The sequence below is a fragment of the Strigops habroptila genome, chromosome 11 (genome assembly GCF_004027225.2).
Source record: "Strigops habroptila isolate Jane chromosome 11, bStrHab1.2.pri, whole genome shotgun sequence".
NCBI classification, from domain to species: domain Eukaryota; kingdom Metazoa; phylum Chordata; class Aves; order Psittaciformes; family Psittacidae; genus Strigops; species Strigops habroptila.
Window position 1 is genome coordinate 5,756,468 of NC_046360.1, and position 12,320 is coordinate 5,768,787.

Sequence of the window (12,320 nt, forward strand, 5' to 3'; positions counted from 1 at the left end):
TCGGGAGCCCGCCTCGCGCTGCTGACGTCAACGAGCCGGCGGCTTGGGCGGGGCCGCTGCCTGAGGTAACTCGCGGCTGCCCTGCGCGCCGGGCGCTGTGAGAGGGGGTGCGGGGTATCGCGGCCGGTTTTGGGAGATTATCGTGAGGGGACGAGCTGTAAAACGTTGTGATGTTGTTTTTCAGTTGAATTTTATTTAACTCATATTTAGTCCGATAAGTGCACAGGCTGCATCCTCCCTTTGGCGATGCTTCTGTTCACCACAGGCCACAAACGCATCCCTTTCCATCTCAGAATATAAAGTTATGGCCTGCGGTCTGCTGTTTAGCCATAGAACATCTAGGAGTGATCCATACCACAACTAGAAATGAAAACAAAGCTGTGTGCTCCCATTCCGTGGAGCTGAAGATGACCCGCTGACTTCTTCAACTAAAACATGCTGACATGTTTCCTTTGGGTGATATTTAGGGCTCTAGTAAAACACCAAAACTTTGCCAAAGTCCTAAATCTGTACAAAACCAGGTATGTCTTAAAAGCCTGGTTGCCTCTAGGAAATAGAACATGCACATACCATGGCAGAAAATCCTCACTGGTATTGTGTTCTCAGGCGCTATCTTAAAAGTACTATTTCAGCCTACAGTCAGTTGCCTCTAACTATCAGTGTCTCAGTTCTATCACATGTAGACTTTATCTTCTACATTACATATGCAGCAAGTGTAAATTCTAAAAATGTTACTTTTGGCTGCTGAGCATAATCAATGCATAATTTTGCTCACGTATTTGAAGAATTTTATTTTGGATCGGGAATTTAAAGATCCTGAATTAGCAATGTAAGCCACTTTAATTACAGTAAATGGCTGAATTTTTGTTCTCTGAAACAATTTGGATCTACATCTGCCCTTCATCGAGCTAGTAAATGCTTATCGTCCAATAGTGTAGTCCTTCAGCAAAATCTAGTCAGACATGTTTTACTTGGTGAAAAAATGAATAAAGTTTATTCTTCGAATATGTATTTTGGCTGAATTTTGCTACTGTATGATCCATTTCACCAATCTGTGCTGAGTGACTAATTTCCTCTTCAAACCTTTCAGTGTCATTTCCTGTGTCTCCTTGAACACCAGCATGCAGATCTCCGTTCCTGCCTGAGCTCATATTCCAGAGACACTTCCGCATCGCTGCTGTAACTGGGAAGTACAATTCTGTTCCTTTTCACTGCTTGCCTGCATATATCGTTGCCTTCGTTTACAGTTTACAAAATACTTCCTACTAACAGCAATTCTAGTCACACACGCTGTTTAGCGCTCTGATTCCGTTTATCTCCAGTGCTACCTTTTGTACCATTCCTCATTTGTGTGTTCAGACACCTAGTAGGGGCTGCCTTTTACGCTGTGCATTTATCTGATCAGTGAGTTCCTAAGTTTGTTCACAGTTGACCTGAGTCAACATACAGGAAATGTAAAAGATCTTTTAAAAGTAATTATTATGCTGATTACCTAGTGATACCTTAGGGACTCTAATCCTCTAGATAGTGATCTTACACTGCTGATGAGTGCCTGGAAGCATTTTGTTGCCTTTGCTGAATGGGGTTATCTGGAACAGATGCTCTTTGAATCCTCTGAACAGAACACTTACTTATACATGATGATGAAACAGATGATAAAAACTGGATTCCGCCGAGTAGTTCACCTTTGTAACAATAAAATAAATATTTGCCAGGAGCTCAAATACTATGATAGGGGGCCTTTTAAATTAGACATCTATTTTAATTATTTCAAAGTAAAGTATGAGATAGTATAACCATTTAATTTGCAGGGAAAAAAGTAGTTTACTACATTTGTAACAATATTGAGACGTTTCTGAAGTACAGCAAGTGTTCTACAAGCAGTTCAAGTTTGCTTTATTTTTCCTTGGAAGTGTTTATATTCTTAACAACTGTCAAACTCGGCTAATGTGGCTTTATGGGCTCCTATTTATAAACACATGCCTATTTGTCAAGAAGAGAGGTGGAATTCACAAGGATTTTATAAAGATAGCATTGTGCTGAGAAAAACTCCAGTTGTGCATTCTGAAAAATATCCTTCCTGACACCTAGAGGCGATCAGCAAAAATGCTGAAAGCCCACAGACCCAACTCGTCCAAAGAAAGGGAAGGCAAATCCAGCAAGCGAGGGATTCTTCCAACAAAGAAAATCTTATGCAACGTTTGGGTTGGCGTTGCACTATCAAATAAGCAAAAATTACAGCACAGTGCAGCCACTCTTGTGAAGCTTTCTGTACACATTGCACCTATGTCTGTAGAAAGTGAGCAAGAAATAACTTGTGTTTGCATATATAACCTGCCATGAAATATTTTATGTTAGTTCAATTCAGAGATATAAGAAAAAAACCCAAAACGTTTATTTATTCTAGATTATGGGGTGCACAACAAACATCGTGCAGACCACATAAAAGTTGGTTTTAGTGGACTAAAATAAAATAAAAAAAATGAAAAGACCTTAAAAGTCAGTGCAAACCCATGAATCTGGTACTTGCAGATGATGTAAAAACACTTCTGGTCTTTGAAAGTCAGTTTTTTAGTAACTTGGTCCCACTGAAGTTTGGATTTAAGAGCTCAGAGAATTACCCTAAATCCAGGGCTTACAAAACTTTTATTTTCAGCGATGCACTCTCCAGTGAGTGCAGGTGGGTTTCTGTGAAGAGCTGACAACCGTGGTCATGAGGCACATTTGAGGGAAGCCCTTTTGAACACAGCTGTTTCCACCTGAAAGCGCTTCAATTAAAATCACCTGCTGCTTTTAAAGACTTTATTAAGCCACACCTGAGGCGGTGTGGTCGTTTTGCTAAGTAACTACATGCAATTTTCAAACTTTGTCTGCAGAAGGAGTGCCATCAACTGACTGAAACACTTTCTGGTGCGATTTTAATGCCCGAGCAGGGAGGCTGCCGGGTTCCCTGAGCTCAGCCCGGTTCCGAGACTGCCTCAGCCCTCACCAGCGAACTTCGGCCATTGCAGCCCCTCAGCGGGCAGCTGTGCGCGCGCGCCCTTCCTCCCCTACCACGGAGGAGCTGCTCCCCGCTCTTGAACGGGCCAAGTCTCGCCCGGGGCGGGGTGGGGGCAGGACCGACCCGCCGCGTCCGGCGAAGCGCCGGGCCTGGCCTCACAGCCTCCGGGACACGTTTCCGCAGCGCCGCGGCCGCCTACCGCCCGACTTACCACGCACCGGCCGCCTCCCGCCCGCCTCTTACCACGTGACGCGGCTCCTCCTCTTCTCTGTGGCCGCGCGGCGTCGCTGTCCGGGTATTTGAACCGCGCTTCCGCCATCTTCCCAGCGCCTCGGCACTGAGCGGAGCGGCGCGGAGAGACGCCCCGGGAAAGGTAACGGGGCCGAAGTATCCCCCTCATCCTTCGGCCAGCGGGTGGGGGCGGGTGTGGCCGCCGTAAAAGCTGTGAACGGTGGGGATGGCGGTCACCGTTAGCTTCTGCCAGGACTAGGGCTAGGAGATGGGTTGGGTTGCGGTGTGGTGGGCCTGAGTGACCGTTGCAGCTGTGGTAGCTGATTGGCGTGGCGGCCTTTCTCCCCTCAGCCCTTGGAAAGGGGGAGGTGAAAGGGTAGGAGCGGTGCTCTGCTCCGTCCCGGATAAAAGGGCGGGCGAAATTGAGGCGGAGGAACAGCCGGGCCTCCAGCGGCCCGAGCCTGCGGGGGGAGGGGAGGCGGCGCGCGCTGCTCAGTCATGGTGGCTCATGGCGGGGAGGGAGAGCGCGTTAGGCCCGTTGGCGGAGCTGGGGCCCGGCCAGAGGAACGCTCCTCTCGGGATCCCCCCCCGAGGACTCACTCCAGACTCTCCCGATCATTGGGTAGAATCGCGTGCGGGACTGAGCAGGGATTCTGGGCGGGCTGGGGAGGACTTTCTGCAGAGCGAGGCTAGGCTCGGCCCTCGCTGAGGTGTCCTCCGGAGGCCGCGGGTCGGTGTCTCCTTTCTCGAGCCCGACACCCGAGCGGTGAGGCGACAGCCTACCGTTACGAGGCGCCGAGGTGGGCGGGGAGGTGCTGCCGCCATTATCGCGCGCTCCCGCCACATGCAGGGAGACGCGGCGGCGCTTCCTGCCCCATGAATGGCCCCGGCACCACGCGCGCCTCGTGCGGTGGGGTGTGGGGGGGGCGGTGCGGCGCGGGCCCGGCCCGGCCGCCTGGCGCGCGGAGCACGCGTCTTCCTGGGCGAGCTGGGAACGGAAAACGGCGCCCGGCCCCTTCCGGCGGGGCCTGGGATCGGCTGGCCCGTTGTGAGCTCACATGCTGCCATTTCCCCTGCAGACCCAGCATGGCCGCCCAGGGAGAGCCCCAAGTGCAGTTTAAGGTAAGGGAGTGGTTTGCTGTGGGTTGGGGTTTTGTGAGTGTTTTTTTTTTTTTCCTTCTTTCAGTAGAAAAGTAGGACGAGCGACTCTCAAGTGCCAACGTGTATGGTAGGTTTGGTTTTGAACTGATGGCATTTGCTTAGCGGTGCAGTTAGTTTATGGTAGCACAGCATATGACTTGTACAAAAATATTCTGTTGCACTGTATCAATCGGATGTTATTTGTAGTTTAGTGGAATAAATTTTAGTGGTGCTTTGCCTATAGAGTGACTTTTAAATTTCAGAAGTGAAGTTGACAGCAAAAAGTACTTAAAGTGAATTAGGATAGACTGTTTTCTGTTGTGTATTTTTTTTTCTTAGGGAAGAAAAGTGAAAATGTTTCAGAGCAGAATTTTCTAGTGTTTTGTGATTTGCTTTTATTTGGGGGGGAGAGGTTGGTTGACTTTTTTCAGCATCCAGAAGTCTTTCAGACTGCTGCTTCAAAGGTTGTTAATAGTATCTTTTACAATACGTGGCTAGAGTATTCAAATTGTTACTAGTGCAGGCTTTCTAATTGTAAGGTTATGGTGGGTTTCTCCAATTTAAGGGCTTAAATGAGTTTCTCTCCAGATATGGTCACCTTCAGGTTGAAAACCCCAAATGTTTTTCATTCAGTGACTTCTGGCTTAGTAGAACCATATTTTTAGTGCTTTGTAGTTTTCTGCTACAGGAACTAGAGAAGTTTGACTAGAGTTATAGCACAATAGGCTTAACAAATTGGCTCCTGGTACACTGAGTTCCTTCATGGGGAATCCTGTCTTTTGTTTGCAGCATCTTGTAGGACAAAGGTCTTTGTAGTAATAATTAGTATTTGCACTAAAATGGCCAATAAATGTCTCTAGAAGTGTATTGTTCTAACTTTCTTGCCTTTATCTGTCAACAGCTTGTCCTAGTTGGTGACGGTGGCACTGGTAAAACAACATTTGTAAAACGTCATTTGACTGGTGAATTTGAAAAGAAGTATGTAGGTATGTCTGAAGAAACTTGAGATTTAATATGATAAAATTAGAAGTGCAATTCATGACTTACCAAGTGTGCTGCTTTTCTTATTACTGTAGCAACGCTGGGTGTTGAAGTTCATCCTCTGGTGTTCCATACTAACAGAGGCCCTATTAAATTTAATGTATGGGACACAGCTGGACAAGAGAAATTTGGTGGTCTGCGAGATGGCTATTACATCCAAGGTAGGAAGTGTGTGTATGTTTGGGAATATTTGGAACTTCTTGCAGTTCAGTCTTTCATTCTGTTCATGTTGTCCACTCTGGAGGCTCTCAGTATTGCTTGCGGTGATGAGCTGGTTTCCAGGTCTTCAAGCTCTTCATGTAGCTACGATAATTTCCTTTGCTGGGCAACTTGTGCTGGTGTAGGAACAACCTAAGATTGCATTTCAGTGTGCTATTGCAGGCTGTGGTATTAATGAAGATTAGTGTTGCACCTGAAATGACAAGGTATTGCTGATGAAATTCAGGGATTAAGAGGTGAAAGTGTGTGCTTCATTTAGCACAGATTTATGTCTCTGTTAATATACTGGGCTGAGGCAAGGACTTGGAACACAGATTTTTTTGATACGATGATGTTGTACATCTCTATGCCAGAGTCTAGTTATCTTTCTAAAGAACTGATACTGTCACTTATTTCTGCTTGGTCAAGTTTTGTGTGTACTTCAGTCACCTGCATATCTTTAAAATTTTGCAAGGAGTTATAAGAGTTTGTTGTTGCTTTTCCCTTAGAAGTACCAGGATCAAGTCAAGCCCCCATGTTGTTTGAAAAGCTGTTCTGGACAAGGGTGTCCTGAGATGTGGACTATGAGCTCTCAACCTATCCAAAAGCTTCAGTAGGATGCCCGAGACTAGTTAAATAGGTGTTAGTTAAGTTCTGTCAGATACGTATGTAAATCAAAGTTGACTTTTGTAATCCTTGTGTATTCTCATAGCATGCAACACTGTGACTCTCTGGGGCAGTTGCATTGGTAAAAACAGCAGGTGTTTAAGATGAGGCACTAAAGGTGTAAGATGATGTGGTGATGGGCTAAGTGCTGTGGACTTGTGCATTAAACTTACTAACAGCACTTGGGCTCCCAGAACTGTGAAGCTGAGGGGGAGAAGTTAATGTAGATGTTTAACCCTAAATGTGGGATTTCGATATGTACATCTTCTTTCTCCTATTTTATAAGTGAGTGCTTACTCTCCTGGCGTAACTCGTAACGATTCTTTTCTTGCAGCTCAGTGTGCCATCATAATGTTTGATGTAACATCAAGAGTTACTTACAAGAATGTACCTAATTGGCACAGAGATCTGGTACGAGTATGTGAAAACATCCCTATAGTGTTGTGTGGCAACAAAGTGGATATTAAGGACAGAAAAGTCAAGGCCAAGTCCATTGTCTTCCACAGGAAGAAGAATCTCCAGGTATGTTGGCATGAATTTGTAGGAATCAAATTTGTTGGGTTGCATTCTCTGCAGTAATGGTGTGTTCTGCCTTTGTCGCTGCAGGCTGTAGTATTTTGACTTTACATCCTGTTGGCTGAACATCAGGGAGGGGGCAAGTGATGATGTTCAAGATGAACATCACTGGTCTTGAGCAGAAGCTATGATAAGCTCTTAAAGAGCTTGTGTGCATTTACTTTCACTGTGCAGAATCTAATCGGATGACACAGAAGTGAGACTAAAGTAGATAAAGTCACAGGAAAAAGACAGATGTGTGTTGCCTCCTTTACTTTTGCCCTTGCGAAGTTCCATTTTTGATCAGATTGGGTACCTTAGTTATCTCTTTCCACCCATTTGCTTCAAATTGTACGTTTGTAGACACTTAAATCATAGCTGTTTCTGAGAGCATAAATAGCAGTCATGGTCAAAAAGCATTTGAGGTAAAAATAGAGCCGATGATGTGCATGTTAATATTGATATGCCCTAAATATCAGTTAGAGGTGTGTTTTTTTTTTTTTTTAATGAAGTATAATACACGCTTTTTTGCAGTATTATGACATTTCGGCTAAGAGTAACTACAACTTTGAGAAGCCTTTCCTCTGGCTTGCTAGAAAGCTAATTGGAGATCCTAACTTGGAGTTTGTTGCCATGCCTGCTCTTGCACCACCTGAAGTTGTTATGGACCCAGCACTGGCAGCACAGTATGAGCAAGACTTACAGGTAAGTGAGAAAGGCAGTCGCTTGACCTTTGTGTCCTGTTGATATATTCAAACTCCTGGGGCAAGAAACTGAAGAACAGTTCTTAAGTACAACTTCTTTGTTCCAGATTGCTCAAACCACTGCACTGCCAGATGAAGATGATGACCTGTGAAGGATGAAGCTGGAGCCCAGCGTCAGAAGTCTAGTTTTATAGGCAACTGTCCTGTGATGTCAGTGGTGCAGCGTGTTTGCCACTTTATTATCTAGCTGAGCAGAACATGTGCTTAATCTTTGGGATGCTGAAAGAGATGAATGGGCTTCGGAGTGAATGTGGCAGTTAAAAAAAAAAAAGAAAAAAAAAAAAGAAAAAAAAAAAACCAAAATTAAAAAAAACCCCTAAAACAAAACACTTCATATTTTGGACCTGCATATTTAGCTGTTTTTTGGACTGCAATTACTTCCCCTTTTGAGTTTCAAATATAAGACTGCTGCAGTCACATCAGAGTGTTAAGTGGTAAATCTTGTTTCTGTCATTCCCATTCTTTTTTGTTTAGATAATAAAGTTGTATTTCAAATATCTCTAAGCAAGTGAACTTCTCATGCATTGTTAGGAAAGCCCTTCAAAGTGTCTCCTGTTCTTTGGTTGAGGGTAATACTTTGTCTGCTGCAATTCTCATTCTCTGTTCTTCTTTTCCCTCCTGCTTCTCATGTTACACTACTCTTGCTAAATCAGAGCTAACAGTTAATCTTCCCTCAATTTCCTGAAGCAGATAAAGCACCTGAGGAAAGCTGAACTGCCTGCAGGTAAAACTAAAACAGTGAACACTTGACTGGTAAGCACGGCTGGATCAACATTCTTGTGGCAATGGGAATGTGTGTGGTCTGCAGGGTGTTTGGAGGGAAAAGTGTGTAGTTCTGATTATGTATGCTACCATTAGATACAGTCTTTGGAATCTTTAACTTCAAATATGTTCTACAGTATGCTTTCACAGAGCTCTGTGTTTTTAGTAGCCAGAAACCAATGTCACCTGGGTCTTCTAGGTGACTTAGAAGCTGTATCTTTGCATGGAACATCATTCAGTAGAGCTATAGCTGATTAAACAAGCTCTTTCTAAGCATTGTAAAATTCACTAACTAGAAAACAGCTGTAGTTTGAGCTAAAAAGCTCTCAGCTACAAAACAGCATATTAACTAAGACCACATTTATATAAATATCTAGACTTTACTGTAACTGCAACAAGTTCTTAATTTGAAACTAGCTTATTACAGCACAAATGGTGGAAAATGTCAACACTACCTTGTAGAGATGAATCTTGGTCAACATTAGTACTCCTAGTAAACAAAACTGAGTTGAAAATATAATTTTTCAGTAGTGATTGAGTATATGAAGCCTTGGACTCTTCAGTTTTGTATTTTTGGTTTCTTAATAAAGTGGAGCATTTCATTTATTCCTTTTAAGTTGCATGTTTGTGTACATAACTCCTACTTGAATATTTAACTACTCATGGTAGCAAAATGTGTGGACTATGATTACTATTTTTGCAATACTGTTGTAGAGGAACAATTTTTAACTTAGTGCAAGTTGGAGTTCTGTGGGTTTTGGTGGTGGTATTGTTTTGTTTGGTTTTTGTTTTTTAGCAAGTCAATGAAAATCAGTTGTGTATAGGACCTGGAACTCTTAATGAAAATGAGGGATGTTATGTAATTAATTCATCAGAAAGCAAACTCCTGCTTAATATTTCATTGACTCTTTTTGCTGCATCATCTTGCTTTAACTTCATTTTGTAGGTTCTTTGTGTTTACTAATTTAACTGTGTGTGTGTGTCTTGGTTAATACTGCTAGCTTGACTTATTTGCTGCTGCTTTAGTAGATGTAGCTTTTTTGTCTTCAAGCTGTCTGGCTTCTGAAAATACACTGCTTAAAAACCACAAATTGACTTAGAAGACTTCAGTACTTCTGCAATACTGATATGCCTTAAGAAGAAAAACAGCAGCATTGAAGTTACATTTGTATTGTTTCACAGTGTGTGTTTCGTGTCATCTTTACAACTCACCTGCTGCACAAAGGTACTAAGTATGAATTCTTACAAAACACATAGAGATCTATGAAACGTGAATTAGCTGTTTAAGGACTAGTATAACTGCAATGAGCTTTGCTTTGTAATCTTCAGTGTTACTTCTCAGTCAGAAAAACTTCCATCTCTGATGCAGGCAGTAATACTAGGTGTGCTGTAAAGTTATCTCTTGAACTGGAAATGTTTTGGAAGTGGAATTAAGTCCACAGTGTTACACTCGGTTTGTCACATTCAGTCCCTGTAAATTGCTGATTCTAAATAATGCAGGTAGCCTTGATATGTGTGTGTACGTTTCTCAGTTACAGCTCTTTAACTATATAATAACATTTCTTAGGAGTTTTTCACTAGTTGGGTTTAAGCAAAATAAAATTTTTCTATTTAGTCAAGTAATGAGGAAAATAAAACTTACATTCTAAGACCCTCTGTACTGAATAGTTATATCAGTCTGTACCGGTGCTCTACTGTTAACCAGGACTGAATTGGTGAAACTGAAATCCTTTGTTGCAGTGTTGACTTTGCTCTACTTGCCTGATCGCTCTGTGATTTGATCAGATTAATTGTGGGAGTTGGTTTGTTCCCAGCACACTGCTTGGTGAGTTTTCTGACACTGATATCTTTGGTTTCAGATTGGTTTTTAGTGACTTGTCACTACAGAACACGCTCAGCTTTAACTTTCAAAAGCAGGATGAGGCACTGGGCCATTTACTGTTCATAGTTCTGATAAAATTCTTGACTGTTTTACATGTCCAAGCCCAGAGGGTCGTGTTAGAAGAGTAGTGAGAGAACTACTGCATGTGCAAAATAGGTAAGGCAAAAGCTTCAGCTCAAGAAACTGGCAGATGAAATGTTTTGCTGCTTCTCACTTCAATGTAGGAGTGTCAGCGGCTTCCTTGGGAGCTCCAAGGGCAACCCCAGCTTTCAGGATTTTCAACAGAATCTTTTTTAGAAACAGTGGAGAACACTTGTCTGCGGAAATTGAAAATCTGTATGCCAGGAAGGATGAAATCTGCCCCTATTATGGCTATGAGTTAAATTTGGCTTTTTCCTTTAGAAATGGTTCTGTCAAGTGGCTCATATAACCTTACTGTAAACTAGTGGAGGAAACAGTGCTGAGGCAAATTGTTGTTCTATCTTTGCCTTCCTGAAACAGGCATACACTGATAAAAGCTGGTAATTCTGACGTGGGTTGGCAGTTAATGGTTGTTTTTCTCACCTGATTTTTGGCAGCAGCTGATGGCTATCAGTCCTGGTTTAAGAGGGCCCAGCGTCTTACAAGTAACTGAAAAGCTAAGTCTGCCACTGCTTTGGTCAGTTTGTTTTCATATGGGTGCATTAATTTATAGGCTGGTTTTGTGTATGTGGTGATTTTTGTGTTGAGCTGAAAAGTTTGCCTTTAAGAATCTTTTTCCTAGGACAAGCTGCTCTGTGAGGATATCATGAAGGAGTTTTTCCTTATGTGTGTCCTTAAGCATTTCTGATAATCTCATAATTTGCAAGTGGTCAAATTCAGGAAACATTACTGATTCTTGTGTTGGGAGAAGATGGATGACTATGCTGACCTAAGCCAGCAGCTTTTTCAGAGAACACCCAGGTCCTTAGACTGGGAAGGGCAGTAGTGATTCTGAGTCCATGGCCTTCTGGCTTGTTGGCAACTGTTCTTGTGGTGCAAACTATTGCCTTTCCAGCAAAGATGGCAGAAAACACCTGTTTCCTCATTCTGATTCAGAGCTCACTTGGCTGCTTGATAAATAGGTACAGTTAAACTTGGAAGAATTTTAAGCTGGAGAAGAGAGCTTGATAGGATAAGCTGTTGAACAGGCTTGGTGGGACTTGCTGACGAGGCAAACCATAGCCTCTTTATATATCTAGTTATAGGATGATTGTAGGAATGTTGAGATAGAAGGCTTGTTATTTAGTAGAGAGTCTAAATCTTCTTAGGGTGCAGATTTGAGCATACAAGGCAAATAGTTTTATTTGGGTTGTGTGGATAATTTTCTTGTAGTTCACAAAGTGAATACATTGTTCAGTGAGTGAATGCCACTTCACCAAAATTCTAGTCTTCTACAAGCTGCATCACTGAAATGGGCCAAAGTTCATATTAGAGCATTAGTTCAGTATAGGAAAAGGTTGTTTGATTTTATTTTGATTAGCCATAATTGATGTCTATGTTGCTGTGATCCTGGAATGCTGTGATTTTTAAAAAATCAAATTCCTGTATTTCTGTTATTTGCTGGGGGGAGAGTATGAGAACAAATTTACCCGAATGTGTGTTAAACAGAATTCCATATTTTTATATAACAAAAGTTTTAATGTTGGATCCACTATCTCTGAAGTCACAGGTTTAATATTTAATGCAAGTATCAAAAATTGAATTTCATCAGTATAGGTCCAGCTTAGTAGAAGGCATGAACTTGGCTTACTCTCAGTTGCCTGTTTCTGTGTTGACAAGTTGTTAATCAGGACTGAGAAGGTCCTGATTCACAAACGGGAAGCTCAAGGTGGTTGTGATCAATAACATTTAAGAAGAAAACTAACCAATGTCAACCAGCGTCCTTCTAATTGTGATTGTCTGAGTGACAGAATCACTGATTATAATCTGAAGTGTCAGGATCTCTCTTGATACAGCTATTTAAGTCGTCTTAAGTGTTAAGCTAAAGGTAGCAAATCAAGTGGCTAATGTAAATAGTTCTTGTCCGCTTTCAGTTTCTCAGGTGTGAGCTTGAAGGACC

The 12,320-nt window shown here is 42.6% G+C and overlaps 1 protein-coding gene across 1 annotated transcript; it reads left to right on the plus strand.

Annotated features, from left to right (window-relative positions):
- The first annotated feature begins 31 nt into the window (after positions 1–31).
- Positions 32–8,974, plus strand: RAN (RAN, member RAS oncogene family). Its single transcript, XM_030501990.1, has 8 exons — positions 32–65; positions 1,091–3,374; positions 4,312–4,354; positions 5,274–5,358; positions 5,449–5,574; positions 6,612–6,799; positions 7,367–7,537; positions 7,644–8,974. The coding sequence occupies exons 3-8, from the start codon at positions 4,319–4,321 to the stop codon at positions 7,686–7,688; spliced, it is 651 nt and encodes a 216-aa protein (XP_030357850.1). The 5' UTR covers positions 32–65; positions 1,091–3,374; positions 4,312–4,318; the 3' UTR covers positions 7,689–8,974.
- Positions 8,975–12,320: the final 3,346 nt, after the last annotated feature.